Source organism: Leishmania braziliensis, chromosome 4, assembly GCF_000002845.2.
Source record: "Leishmania braziliensis MHOM/BR/75/M2904 complete genome, chromosome 4".
In the NCBI taxonomy this organism is placed as follows: domain Eukaryota; phylum Euglenozoa; class Kinetoplastea; order Trypanosomatida; family Trypanosomatidae; genus Leishmania; species Leishmania braziliensis.
The window spans coordinates 294,532-309,035 of record NC_009297.2 but is presented as its reverse complement, the minus strand read 5'-3'; the positions used below and the strand labels follow the sequence as shown (position 1 = coordinate 309,035).

At 62.4% G+C, this 14,504-nt stretch overlaps 4 protein-coding genes across 4 annotated transcripts; all 4 read left to right on the top strand.

Moving 5' to 3' along the window:
• Positions 1–3,197: 3,197 nt before the first annotated feature.
• On the top strand, positions 3,198–4,157 carry LBRM_04_0820 (conserved hypothetical protein; the record flags this gene model as incomplete). Its single annotated transcript, XM_001561715.1, has 1 exon — positions 3,198–4,157. One exon carries the CDS (start codon positions 3,198–3,200, stop codon positions 4,155–4,157), a length of 960 nt encoding a protein of 319 aa, XP_001561765.1.
• A 1,122-nt stretch (positions 4,158–5,279) lies between these two features.
• On the top strand, positions 5,280–6,137 carry LBRM_04_0810 (putative serine peptidase, Clan S-, family S54; the record flags this gene model as incomplete). Its single annotated transcript, XM_001561714.1, has 1 exon — positions 5,280–6,137. The coding sequence occupies one exon, from the start codon at positions 5,280–5,282 to the stop codon at positions 6,135–6,137; it is 858 nt and encodes a 285-aa protein (XP_001561764.1).
• A 1,436-nt stretch (positions 6,138–7,573) lies between these two features.
• On the top strand, positions 7,574–10,126 carry LBRM_04_0800 (tyrosine phospatase-like protein; the record flags this gene model as incomplete). Its single annotated transcript, XM_001561713.1, has 1 exon — positions 7,574–10,126. One exon carries the CDS (start codon positions 7,574–7,576, stop codon positions 10,124–10,126), a length of 2,553 nt encoding a protein of 850 aa, XP_001561763.1.
• An 851-nt stretch (positions 10,127–10,977) lies between these two features.
• LBRM_04_0790 (conserved hypothetical protein) lies at positions 10,978–14,504 on the top strand (the record flags this gene model as incomplete). Its single annotated transcript, XM_001561712.2, has 1 exon — positions 10,978–14,504. A coding segment is annotated over one exon (3,527 nt), but the record flags the coding sequence as incomplete, so codon positions are not given.

Here is a 14,504-nt window from a genome sequence, read left to right as displayed (position 1 = left end):
ATGCACAGTGAGCATTGTCAGAGGTGTCGACGTTAGCTGCATGGATTGCGGGCTTGGCTACCGGCCTCGAACGCCAGGCCGACATCCCCCCCCCCCCCCTAAACGGCGCTACACGCGATGCCACACGAGAGCTCCTCGGCAGCCACCGCCTCACATCACCATGAAAACGAATCCTGAGCTGACGAGACGACGGCAAACCGCGCTGCCCAACTACTCCGCTGCCGTTGTGCGGCTGTCATCCCCGACAGACACCCCCCACCCCACCCCGTCCTTCTGTCGTGAGAGCGGCCTACCCGACGTGGTGCCCGGTATGCTGCGCGAGACTCGCAGATCTCTCGAGACTCAACGCACAGCTCGTCCCGCGCAGTGATGTAATCCCGCACATCCCACTGGCGCTGAATGGGGGGTTTTCCTGGCGGGTGCCCATCGCCGCCCCCTCCCCCCTTCTCCTGCGCCCCTTCAGAAGGGCATACTACAAGCCCTTTGGGCGCAGGCACGCGCGCATGTACAGGCCCCCTCCGCTTGACACGCCTCTTACTACAGTGAGAGGCGTGCGGGCTCAGGAGAGGGCGAAATACCCCCCCCCCGGCTGCCCACAGACGCGTGGCAACGTCCTACGTGTCGTGGCACATGTGGGCACCGCCATCCAGGCACACCCCCTCCCTTCCCAGCGATATGGACGGAAGTGGAAGAAAAGGGGGGCGGCGAGTCGCTCAGACAACAACGCCGTCCTGCAAGAGGCTCTGGAATTCACTATAAAGCGAGCACTGGACCCAGGCGGCTGTCTATAGCACCGCGGGCATGGTGTGGCGCATCCACGCAAGACATCCAGGTGTCAGAAGCGCACGTGCTGTTAATGGAAAAGGCGCGAGGAGATTCAGGCTGATCAGCATCAACGTGCGTGTGTGCGAAACATGCAACATACCCTACATCCGACCGGGTGGGCTGAGGAGGCGCAGATGCCGTAATCATGGCGAGAACACCCCGAATCACACCATCGAGTCCTCCAGACTCCGATGTGAGTCGCCCCCGCATCGCATTGTGGAATGCCGCAGTTTGAACTAACGGAGAGAGAAGCGAGAAACCCATGCAGAGCACCGGAACTCAGAGAGTCACGACCTAAGGCTGACCGGCTTCCTCCTTGGGCTCATTCGGCATGTGCCCGGACCACCTCCTCCTACCCTCTCGGAAGACGTCATCGCTTCCACTCTCGAGCAAAACTCTGGACGTAGCACGCACCCGAGGATGCCGAGGAAAGACGGAAGAGGGGCATGGAGAGCCCCGCTAGACGCATGGCCCGATGCGGCGGCAAGGCGGCTCGTCCTGGACGACGAGGATTGAGCTGCAGGGACGCCCAGGGGCATGTGGGGAAAAAGGGGGTGGTCGAATGTGTCTGCACCCGCTGGCGTGTTTGCGGGGGGAGTGGGGGCGCTTTGTGAAGCGCAAACCGAAGAACGAAAAGGGGGATTTGGTGCGCGTGGTGGTACAGTGCCCGTGGAGTGGGGAAAAACAGCGGCGGCTGCTGTTGCCCGATGTGCCAAGCGATGCCTGCGAACGGGTGCTACGCGCTGGCCTCACACACTCGCCTCGATCGCGTGCGGGGGGCTCGCCGAGTTGCCGCTACCTGTCGTCGCCTTTTCTTTTGTGCGCGCCCTCCCCTTGTCGGCGCCTCGTGTTACGTGACCATCCTTCCAGCTCACTGAGGACGCGGTGACACTGCACGGTCCAACACACACACACCAAACCCGGTGGGTGGAACGAAGCTCCAGCCTCCCCCACTCCCCTACCCCTGGCCTTGCCACTACCGAGCCACTGCTGGTCGTGACAGCGTCAAGCACCTACAACGTAGGGGAGGTCAGAGCGATGCATCGCTACGGGGGTCGGCAGTGAGGTCCTGGGTGGCGTTGCGTCGGAGCGACCCGCGACAGCAAACGCGTCTGTGCCATCCATGTGATGGACACTGCGTGAGCCTGACTCGAGCGCATCCCACCCGACCCTCTCTGCCTACTGGTCTGGGGAGCCTGCCCCACTCCCCAAGTGATGTACCAGGTGGTGGCCGGCACAGTGGGAGCGTCTGTGGGGGTGACCTGCGGAGCGGGGGGTAGAGTTTGACGCAGGAGCCGTGCTCCGATGACTGAGTCTGCGCATTGCCGTAGCGCGTGTGTCTACGGCTGGCTCGCACCGCGCGATGGGCCCTGCGAGACAGGCCGTGGCGAGGGGTGGTGGTCGAGTGTGGGAGCTCGACCTCATGTGCTGCGTGGCGGAGGGAATGAAGATGTGAGGAAGAGGAGAAATACCTTCTCGCTCATCCACTCATCCTCCTCTTGACGGTTCCCCAGCCCACCATCGCTTCCAGGACTAGCTCACAAACTCTTCCCCTACCCCATCGAGATGTGTGCGTGTTATGCGCGCATCAAGACGCCGATGTCTGTGTATCGAGATCTGCAGCCGTGCTGTAGACTCACTCGAGAACATCATAGCCGTTATCCATTACCATTCCTGTTCATTGTCAACGCCTCTTCCCTCTGTCTACCGGTGCGTGCGTGCGTGTGTGTGCCTGTGTGTGGGTGTAGGTGTGGGTGTATGGTGGCTAATGCCTCCTCCTCCCTCCCTCCCCCCTCCTCACGCAACCATACAGAGAAACTCGTGCAGAGAGGCCCACACCGTGGTCGAGTCGGCACCAAGCAGCAGCAGCAGTAGAGGAAGGAAGGAAGGACAGCAACAACACCATGAGAAGAGACTCGCTCCCTGGTAAGAAAGCGCACGTCGCCGTGTAAGAGGTGTGGCTCGTCCGCCTGCTCCCCTTCTGGCGATGTCGGACGCAGGGGCGCTGGGCAAGCAGGAGGGGCGTCATAGACAAGTGAAGGTCCTTCCTGGGGGGGGGGGATAAGACAAGAGTGGGGACGCAGTGGGAGATTGAGAGAGAAAGATCCAGGGGAAAGTGCGTCGCAACCCCCTGCTACCGCGTCAGTGCATGGGTCGGTGTCCGTCGCTTGCCTGTTCTTGCCTCTCGCGCTGCTCTCCAAGACGCCTCTGACCCCCACCTCCTCTCCTCTTCCTCTGCTTGTCCCGACAGGCCGCTCCTGCTCCCCGACAATCACCGCTACATCCTCGCGTGCGATGGTACGCACCCGTGCAGATGCCGCTCTACTGTGCACATCCCTCTCCTCTCTCTCTCTCTCTCATCTCCTGCCCTGATGCGTTCCTTGTGGTGGTCTTCGCTTTCTCTCGCGCGTTCCCCCTCCCCCCTTTCTCTCTCTCTCTCTCTCTCGCTGGGTTTCATCATCGTTCACGTGATAACACGACTGCCTTGTTGTTTCGGGGGGGGGTTGGGGGGTTCGCCTTCTCACCATATGATGCGACTGCACCCGCACCAAAATCCACCCACGCGCAGAGAGTGCGTGTGTGCGTGGGCAAACAAATACACCGGTGTGTTTCGATTTACTTTGCTGCCACGCGCCCACATGTTTCGGCTCCTTCGACGCTCCGTCAGCTCACCTGGTGGGACACCAGGCGCTACAGTAGTCGCATCCTCGGTGCCGACGAGTCTCTACCCTGCTGCATTGTTCCGTCGTCATATTCACCTGACGCCGTCCGTGTTAGCCTCTACGGCGCCGTCGCGGGAGCAGGAGCAGCAGCAGCAGTCCACTTCCGCCGCGGCACCCGCAAATACTGTCACGTCAACGACGGCCATCGCGCCTGGGCCCTACCGCCGCGTCGGTAATGTGTTCATTGTTGCATGCGTTGATCACCCCTTCAAATTTTCATGGGAGGTGAACCGCATGCTGCGTGAGCTCCGCCTGGAGTTCATGGGGCAGACAACCATCGTGCCGGACATTCCTCAGGTGCGGAAGCGACTGTGGCGGGTGCGCCACATCGTCCGCATCGACCAGCTCGACCTTGATGAAGCAAAGGCGCTCATCGGGGTGCCGGAGCACATTTCGTTTCGCGATTTGGCTGCGCAGATCCCACCAACTTTCGGTCGCGGCGGCTCCGTCGCCAACCCGCACATGCGCAGCAAGATGAACTTTATGCGACTGCGGCGAATGCGACTGCGTGACGTGATGCACCGTGATCAGCTCGAGAAGCGGCTCCTCGAGGAGAAGCGTCACGCACTGCAGCAGCAAAGTGGCGGAGCAGAAGCAAACACTGCGTAGCGTCGCTTTTTTGTGTTTCCACTAGGCTGAGGAGGGTCGGGGTGTTGCTGAGCCGTGCGACAATGATGATGAATGGGCGCCTTTCGATCAGCGCGCGCCCGCCTGGGCGAGGACGTTGCTGTTTACGTGTAAGTGTGTGCTTGGGTAGGTACCTGCACGTGTGGGAGTCCGCAGTGCTCTCCACATTGAAGAGAGAACGAAACGGAATGACCAACAACTACGACCAAAGTGTCGCTGCTTGCGCTGAGCTGGACGACTTGCTAGCAAGCACGACCTGCGGGCTATCGCGCCTTGACGTGGCAGTGATGAGTCCACGCCTCGGGGCCCTCAAAGGGACGTGTGTTCCCCCTGTTGTGCTGCTGCTGCAATGACCGGCGCAGTGCTTCTCTGATTCTTAAACTCTCTCCCTTCTCTCTACACAGCTACCCCTAGCTGCCCCACCGGCATTTCCCCCCCCCCTCCTCTCTCCCTGTCTGTCATTCTCCTCCTCCACGCAATTCGCGCTGTCGGTCTACACATGTGCGCAGTGTCGTCCTCCCGCTTCTCCTGTGCGTGCATGTGTGCTTGAGCGTGCGTCGCTGGAGTGTGTCTTTGTGCCTCGCTTCGCTTCTTCTCTGTCCGCGATTTTACTTGCTGCGTCGCACCTACTCACATAGTTTGCATTCCGCTTTCCTCTTGGCCTTTCATCTCCCCTCCTCTCTCTCTCTCTCTCGGGGTGTGGGTGGGTGTACCGGTACATCGCTTCCTCGTTCTTACAGGCGCACAAACTCCGCCGCCCTCCCCTCGCCAAGCATGCAGTTGTCATACATCTTTTCCGTGGGCCGTGGCGCACCGCAGATTTCGAGGCTGGCGACAGCAGCTGCGGCAACAGTGTCGTCGTCTACGGTGGTGCGCTGCGCCATGAGCAGCAGCACTAGCAGCAACAGCCTGTTCACGGCGCACTCCTCAGCAGCCGCCAGGCGCGCCTTCCATTCGGGCCTGCCGCCTGGGCCGTCGAAGCTGACGCACCAGAGGCTGTCGGCGTTTCCGATGTCCCTGACAGCCCTTCGCCCAATGTGTGGCCCCGCTGCCCTTTGCGTTCCGGCCCGCGCCTCTTTCTTCTCCGGGGCATCGGTCTCGTCAATGGCGAAGACGTCCTCATCGCTTTCTGCCGCGCACCGCTGCTACGGCGTCGCCAGAGCTACCCGCGTTGCGCGCACCCCCAAGAACAGCAAGGAAGGAGGTGGTCAGCTGCAGGGTGTCAACAACCTCGAACGCTACAAGGGAGAGGAAGAGGACGAGCAGAAGGGTGGGGGTGGCAAGGAGCAGGAGGACCCATTCCACAGGAGCTCTGGCCCCGGCTACCTGCCCTTCCCCCCGCCCTTCCACACCATCAACGTTGTCATGATTCTCTTCCTCGCAAATGTGCTGTGCTACCTAATCATGAACTTCGGCAATGACGACTGGCGCGATGTTGTGGTAGAGCACTTCACGCTGTCACACGAAAATTGGACGCGCATCTACCCCCTCTTCACCAACGCCTTCTACCAAGAGAACATCCTCCAGCTGCTCATTGACTGCTGGCTGCTCTGGCAGTTTGGCGACACGATGCTGGGATTCCTCGGCAACACGCGCATGACCTTCTTCGCGCTGCTCTGCACGCTCGGTGGCAGCGCCATCCACGTGGCGCGGCAGCAGTTTGAGCTTTACTACGGAATGGACGAGCTGGAGGTACGCGGCCGCTGCTACGGCCCAAACCCGTTCATCATGGGCCTCGTGGCGATTGAGGGCCTCATTTTCCGCCATCTTAACTTCATCCAGCAGCCCCCGATCCCCTTCCTCGTGCTGACGGCGTTCGTTATGGTGATTGACGTCTGGCGCATCTTTACAACTAAGCCGGAGGAGCACGGCGCTGCCACCGGCGGTGCTCTCATGGCATACCTCTTCTGGGCCCTGCCGACTCGTATGCTGGGGCTCGACAAGCTGACTGCCACGCTTTGAGTCCGGAAGAACATACGATGGCAGAGGTGAATGAGAGAAAGAACCAGAGGGAGGGAGGGGGGTGGCGCGAGGGGGAAGAGGGGGGAGGAGGAGGAACGGTTACGGCAGCATTTATGCCGAATGGCGCCGACATCGAATAGGCGCCGTCCAGCCAGGTGGAGCACGATGACAGCGAAGCCATCGTGTTGAGTGTGGGGAAAATGGAGGGAAGGGGTTGTCGAGGATCACGCCAAGCGGCTTTTTCGTACTTCACCCACCTCCTGCCCCCTCCTCTCCCTCCCACCCACTCACCCATCCCTTCGTCTCCCTTGACATGTTGCCCGTGCGGCTGGCATGCGCCTGCGTGTGTGTGGGTGTGTGTGTGGGTGAGCCGACGCGTACTTCACAGTAGCGTGAACGATGGCGTAAAGGCACAAAATGAGGGAGGGAAGGCAAAAATGATGGCGGGAGAGAGCCAGAGAGGGGGAGTAAAGCCGGCCAACCACAAGCTAAACATAAATGCGTGGGTGTGGGTGTGTGTCGTCGAATGAAAAAGAGCGGACAGGCAACGTTGTGGAGTGACGAGCTTAGCTGCTGTGTCCCCTGCACCTCGCCCCCTCCCCTTTCCCGTTGGTCAGTGGGTGTAAGCGTACTAAGAAGAAATGAACCGAGCAACAGCCCAACTACACTCCGCGTTGTGGCTCAGCGCGTCTGCGAGTGTCGGCCCCGCATCCCCATGCCACATGCCCCCCTCCTCCCACCCACCCCCACACATGCGCCCGCGTGTGTATGTGGCATGGGGATGCGGGGCCGACACTCGCAGACGCGCTGAGCCACGGAGGCCAAGTCGTGCGTTCGCTGTGGATGCAACCACGTAAGCCTGCCACCTTTTAGCCACTCTTCTCGCTCACTCCTGCTCACATTTCCGCTTCTCCCTCACACACGCGGGCGCGCACGCTGCGGTGCTCTGCGGGTACGCGGTCGGCTGGGCGGCACACCCTCTCATCGCACTCATCGCCCGAGCCATACTGCAGATGGAAAGGGGTAAGTAGCAGCACCAGCACCGGCACTCGCAGGTGAAATCGGTGGCATCCCCGCTAGTTATCTTACGTCTTGTGTTCGTTAGCCGCTGTACGTCTCCTGCAGGTCCTCTCGTAGTGTTATCCATATCACCCGCATGTAGGCGAGGGAGGCACAACAGCGTGTTCCCTCTCTCTGTACGCCCCTCCCCCGATCGATCACCGGCTCAAGCGTGTGAGCTTATTTCGTATGCAGGTGCCGCCTCTACGACTCGCATATGCTCCTTGGACTGCTTACCTATAGTGAGTCGGGAGGTACCCACAGCGAAAGCATCGCGCGAGTGGGTGGACACACACACACACACACCGTGGCACACCACAGCTGACACAAGCGCGCGCACACGCACTCATTTTTGCAAACGATTCCTCTGAGCGGGGATGAGCTCTCCGCCAGTCCAGCAGCACTCGATGTGGACGCGCCGAGGGAACAACAAACATGACCCCGCCGCTGCTCTCTTTGAGGAGATGAGCCATGCAGCGCGGACGGGGGGCTGCGCGGGTGCTTTGCAAGCGTCTTCGCCCGTGGCGACACCGCTGACGCACGGGCAGCACTTGCGTGGCGGTCGCTACGGCAGTGCCATTGCTGAGGCCTCGACGTCTCAACCTCCATTCAGCACAGGCCTGTCGCCGCAGGCAGCTACAACAGCCACGACAGCCACGACAGCCTCGTTACCCAGCAGCGGTCACAGGTCGCTGCCATTAGTGCCGCCGGCCCCCCTCTTCCCGACGTCGTCCGCGGCGGCCCCGTACTTCTACGTACGCCCCCTTGGTTCTCGGCAGGCGGCGGTGGGCCAGCACTACTTGAATCGCGAGAGTCGTGGTGGCAGTGATCTGGTAGTGGCAACACAGACGACACACGCATGGGGCCCACTGACGCCATCCTCAGCGTGCTCGTCCCCGTCGTCCCGGTGCAACTCGCTGCCAGGCTTTGCGAATGTCGTTCACTGCGGTGCCCCGCTCAACATTGAAAGCGGCACGGGGCACAATAGCCCAGCCTCTCCGTCAGCGCTGTCGCAGTCGTTCGGCGTTCCCACTGGGCTCGGCAACGGCGTTGGAAACGGCGCACAAGGGGGATCGCATCTAGTGACGCCCACTGCCACGCGTGGCACCTCCGCTGCTGCTGCTGCTGCGCCGGTAGCAGCACCCGTGTACGTGTGGCATAACTCGAGCTCGATGGCAGGAGCAGCGCCATGGCTGCGCTTGCGTCGGCCCGCCAGCGTTGCTGCCTCACCGACGACGTCGCCGTGCGCCTCTGCAACCTGTGTAGGAGGGCGGCGGGGATCGGCGGCAACAGCGGCGGCCGGCAGCGGCGTGAGGACGCCACAGAATCCAGTCAGTAGCGGCGCAGGCATGCTGGCGTTGCCGCCGCATCCCAGTAACCTACTGGCGCTGCCCGAACACGCGCACTTCAGCACCGTCTTTGGGGCAGCTGACGAGGATACCACCCAGCAGAGCCCTAGACTCAGCCTAACGGGGAAAGACGCTGGTGGTGGTAGTGTGCCCGCCATGACAAGAGTTCACTCATACTCGCACCAGCAACAGCAGCTTCTCAGCGATCATCTCTCCGGTGTCGGCGGCGCTTCGTGCACGCTGTCTGCGCCCCTGCCTCTTACCCTTGTCCCGCCACTGCGCTTTGCACGCGTGGAGGCTGGTGTGTACCGCGGCGCCTACCCCGTCCTGCGCAACTTTCCATATATCCGGCGGCTGCGTCTGCGCACGATTGTGTCGCTCATTCCCGAGCCTCCCACGTACGATCTCAAGTGCTTTGCGGAGGCGGAGCACATCCAGCTGCATCACATCCAAGCCGAACGCGCCAAGGGCGAGGTGCAGCTGCTGCCGTCGGAGCTGAGCGAGGCGCTGCAGCTCATTATTAACAAGGAAATGCACCCCCTGTACATCCACTGTCTCGATGGCCGGTACGTCACCGGTCTCATCATCATGGTGCTGCGCAAGCTGCTGCAGTGGGATGCAAAAGTCGCCCACGCCGAGTTTCAGCGCTTCACCCGCGAGGTGCAGGATGAGGTGGCGTTTATTGCCGACTATACCGGCCCTCTCCTTGTACCGCCACACTTGCCGGCGTGGCTCTGGGGTGGGTCCCTCTATGACGCTGCCACTGGCCAGCAGAAGCGCCTGCCTTCAACGATACGTCTGCGCCTAGCCACCGCGGTCTCCAGCGGAGCCGCAGCCACAGCGGGAGGTGTGGACGCAGCACCTGGTGCTGGCCTTGGTCGAGTTTCTGTGTCCCCGTCTGGGGGCGCATCATCGGCCGTCGGCGCTGCACCCGTGAATAGTCCCCTGGGCACCACGAGCGCTGCCGTGAGCCACAACCCGAAGGGAACAATGCGCGGCACTAGTGGAGATCTCCGTCCACAGGCTGCCGCACCGTGGATGCATGTGCCGCAAGCGGAGCTGGTGGCTGCAGACGGGCAACATTATATCAATGTTGAGCGTCTTCCTGTCGCACAGGCGGCAAGCGGCAGCCCACCGGGCGCTGCGGGGCCGATGTGTATTTCGTTGATGGAGCCCTCATCCATCCCAAGCACCGGCCCTGCCTCTGGCTGTGGCAGTCGCTGTCAGGGCACCGCGTCTGGGGATGCGCTGCTGCAGCATCAACGGCGGTTGCCCTCCTCCTCCAACAGCAACACCACACCGAGCATGGGCCCTAGCGCCAGTGGGCTGTTGGAGGGTCGCGTGAGCGCGCTTCTCTGGACGTCGGGGGCGGTAGCCCCGTCAGCGGCGGTCGGCGGCAGCGGCGGTATCCCTGGGGGTGGCCGCGTGAGTGGTAGCTCAGCCGGTAGTGGAGGAAGCAGTGCTGCGGCTGCTGGTAGCAGCGCGAACAGCGGCGGAGGAGCGATGATGGGAGTCAGTGGCCCAGCTGCTACCTCGCCATCGTCCGCGGCGCGAGCGCCGAAGCGTAGCCACTCTTGCTAAATCAAAGTGTGGCCATAAGTGCCTTAGGCGTTGCTAGAAGTCCCTTTGCTGAGGTGTACGTGCGTCTCTCTGTGGACGTGTGTGGGTGTCCGTTGAGGCAACCAAACCCCCGTACACGCACACGCCGTGGCGACTGATGTGCAGCATAAAAGGCGCGCGGGTTCTTGTGCAGCCGTATCGAGACCGAGGACACAGTAGGGCACCACGGACGCAGGGAGGGTGAGAGGAGGAGCGAACGAGAGCTCAACCAGTACGTCTCGTGCAGCCGCGACTGGCTCTGCTGCCACAAACTGGCGCGCACCTCATTTTTCAACTACCCTCCCTCCCTCCCTCCCTCCCTCCGCTGCTGCCCCCCCCCCTTCTACTCTCCATTCATTTTGCATCCACAACAAACGCAAAAAAAAAAAATGCTCCATACATCGCAGTGCGCGCCTCGTGCCCTTTTTTGGCCTGTTGGCCTCCGCCTCTGCACTCGCCATCGTCCACGCGGTGCCTGGGCGGGAGTGTGCCTCCAGGCATGTATGTAGACTCCGCTGTGTAAGTAAGGGTGTCTACCGCTGCCGCTGGTCTGGTCACTGCCATTCGATCTCTTTTCCACAGAAACACCTGCATGTAGCTCACACGCCTACAGGGCACTACCGGACAACCACGTTCCCCCCCCCCCTCCTTTACCCCTTCCGCCCACCCACCTACTCCCCCCCCCCTCCGTGTGCGCACAAGCCCTCTACTGTAGCCGCTACTCGTACCTTACTCCCTGCCCCTCTTACCACCGTCACCTCTCACTCGGTCTTCTGTACGTGGAAAGGAAGTCAGACGCTGCTCTCCAGCTATCAGCATTGCAATTTTCAAACATGGACTTCACTGCCTCTGACAGAACTCGTCGCTCCGCAGCAGGGACCGACTCTTCCTCTGCACGTGGTCGCCATAATCATTGCAGTAGCGCCAACGCACGCTGCAGCGGTGACGCTGAGTCATCCGAGCACCGCACCAGCAGCTCGCGACTTCATCATCCTCAGCACCGCTACCAACGCCATCAACAACCGGACGATCGCGAGCTCAGCGAGAGCAGCTTGGCCACCTCCAGCCTCAAGGAGCGTCGAGGTTCACAGGCACAGGAGCCACAGCACCATTCGCTAGACGACACGTCGGCTCGGCGCCTCTCCAGCTCCCAGAGCTCGCGACTGCCACCCCGGAGACATGAGCGGCCTTCATTGACAGAAGGATCTGGAGAGCGGCAGGGTTCATTCGCCGCAACGCCGCTTTCGAGCACCGCCAGTGAGATGATGCGAAGCAACAGTGAGTTAGCGAGGCCGAACGGCGTAGCGGCCGTGTTGGCGAAGGACTCAACACCGATGAACAGTCGCAACGCTGCCGGAAGCACCGCAGTGGCGGCGACGGCGCCAGCACCATTGCCGTCCTCGTTTCGCCAGTCGCCACCGTCGTCAAACTTCTCAGCGGAGCCTCCAGCGGTGGAAAGCGGTAATGCTGTGTACAGCATCGCCTCCGCCTCGCAGTCGTCAGCACACCAACCAGCCTCATCACAACTGGAGGCGGTCATCATACTCTCGTCGCCGACCGCGACTTCCCTGGTGTCGCTGGAAGCTACCACCGCTCAACCCGACAGGAGCGTGCACTCCTGGCAGCAAAGCATCCGCCTGAGGGCAGAGAACCGGCCGCCATCGCTCACCTCCGCCGGCCGCTCGGACCACAGCACTGCACGGAGTGAGCCGCCACCTCCACCAGCCCCGCGGCTGACGTCCTCCCATCGCCTCCACGCAGGCGTCGCAAATCTGGCGCTGTCCTCATCGTCCGCCTCGGTGCGGACGCACGCCAGTGAGGCGGCGTCGCAGACGAGCTCGAAACCGAAGAGGGCGTCAGAGGCCCCGAGTGTGTGCGGCGCCGATAAAGCGTGCAACGAGACCACGGAAGGTGCTGCCGACGGCGGCATCACCCCCGCGCTCCACCCATCTGCCGCAGCCTCGTCGGCTGGTGTGTCAGTCGTGGCAGATGCAGCCGTCACCACGCCTCAACCGCCGTCTGTGCGCTCACGCACATCGTCCACAGTGGTTGGGGTAGAGCGCAGGAGCGGCCCCTCAGTGTGCCCTGAAGGAGGGGAAGCGTCTAGCACGGCAAGGAGTGCGGCAAGCTCGGTGCACCAGCAGCTCCTGCCGAGGGGTGACTCGTACCAGGAGAGCCAAAGCCGCCCTCGCCACGGCAGCGGTGCGCGTCTGCCGTCTCCAGCCTCGGCATCGCTCACGCCAGCGTCGTCCGTTGCCCCCACCTCCCCCCTCAAGGCTTCAGGGCAGCAGGCCAGTCAACGCTCCTTTCGTGCGGTGGCGTCGCTATCGTCGCCATCCGTGGCTGACGCACCCGCACCGAGCAGAGCCCGTGGCTCTATGACTCCTCGATCCTTGAATGACTCGCGCCGCAGCGCGTCACCGTTGCAGCGGCGCAACTACCAAGTGAGCGTCACCAGCCACGCCACGACAGCCGTTGAGCCCTTCCGCCTCAGCACGGAGTGCCGCAGCACAATCCGGCGTACGGCATCGCCTTGCTGCGCATCTCGGAACCCGCTTGCCGAGGTGCCTGCGCAAGAGCTGCAGCGGGTAGTAAACTTGCCGCGCCAGGTACGCACCGCTCCCGGCATCTCGCGCCTGGACATCACCTTCGAGGAGGACGCGAAGGAGCTGTACAGGCAGACGCATCTTGTTGATCCACTCCTGCTGCGCCGCCCCGGGCGGCGCCAGTTTTATATCCCTGAGCAGGCAGACCTGTTTGGGATGTACCCGGAGCCGCTGATGACAATGGACGAGGACGGCAACGAGGTCATCGCGCACCTCGCGCCGATCCCGATCCAAGGTCAGCGCTGCGTACAGCCGAAGCGGCGATCCAGCGCTGTGTCACCAAAGAGCAGCGCTGATCACGACACCAGCGACAAATCTGCGTCGCCGCCACCGATGGCCCCTGCCCCCAGCGTCCAGCGCGGGAAGGCTACCGGAGCTGATGCACCGGAGGGCAGGAACGGCGAGGGGGCGGTGGTTCGCCCCGGCCGCAGTCTCTCCAGTTTCGTTGCCGGGTACGGTGAGGAGGCGGCAGCGAAGGGCAGTGGTGGACTCACACCGCCGCGTAGGCGCGTCATCAGCGAGATTACCGCGTCGTACCGACGTAACATGGCGGCCAACACGGGACTCACCGGCCATAGTCGGCGCGAGTCACTCAGGCCCAACTGTCTACCCTTACCGGGCGGCCCAGAGACGGCATCACCGGCATCGGTGAGGTTATTGTCGCCTGACGTGATGATGGCGGTAGTCGTCTCCCAGACCCCGAGTCCGTTTGCCCCCATGCAGCCCACGCCGTCCTCAGATACGGGTAATGTCATGCAAACCTCGAACAGTGACCACGAGTATGCGCAGTCGATAGCAGCGCGCCCGGCGACCGCAGTCGCACCGCTGCAGGATCAGCATCAGCAGCAGCAGCAGCGTGGCAACGACGTAGTGGTGTTGAGTAAAGTTGAGGAGTACAGCCGCCGTGTGCAGTCGGTGACATCCATCACGATACCCGCGCGGACATTCCCCGTGACAGCGGAGGATGTTCTTCAGCCCTCCTTAGCGGCTAGGGCAGGAAACCACTGCAGTCACAGCCAAGGCATCTCCATGCCAGTGAAACCGGCCGTGGTCGCACCATCGACGCGCGTCAGTACCAGCACTGCAGTGCAGCTCGATGCGACGTCCATGGCGACGGAGCGGCGAAGCCGTCGAGCGAGCGGCCATGAAGGAGCGGAGAACGAGGCAGAGAAGGCACCAGCGTCATCTTTGGCCACCATCGCCTCTCCTCCCAACGAGGCCGCCAATCGCAGGAGTAGCAGCGACAGGGCTGGCCCCAGCGCCGCTCCTGTTGCTGCTGGTGCTCCCAGAGAGCCGAAGAAGACACCAAGGGACTCGCACCGAAGCTCAGCAACCTCGAAGTCAGCTTCACTGCCGCGGCAGGCGGAACAGCTTCAACCTGCTGAATCAGAGGCGCTGGCAGCCACCGCCTCACAGCCGACGGCACCGACGCCCAAGACGGCGGCGTCGCGGGCCGCCGTAGATCGGTCACCTGAGCTGCAGATCCTGACGGCACGCCGACACGTAGACCCGAGTCCCGTACCGATATCCCCGCTGTCCGAGTCGTCGTCGCAGCCGCAGCGCGCAAGACAGGTGATGCAGGGGCCCAAGTTCAACCCAGGAAAATTTGGGTGGTACCCAGTCCGCAACAACAGCGTCGCCGAACATTTCCCTCATCTGAGGCACCAACTTTCCTGTTCCCACCCGCTACGAACCCAAGCCGAAAGCAAACAGCCAACAGTGGAACCCGAAAAGCCATCACCCCCCCCCAAAGG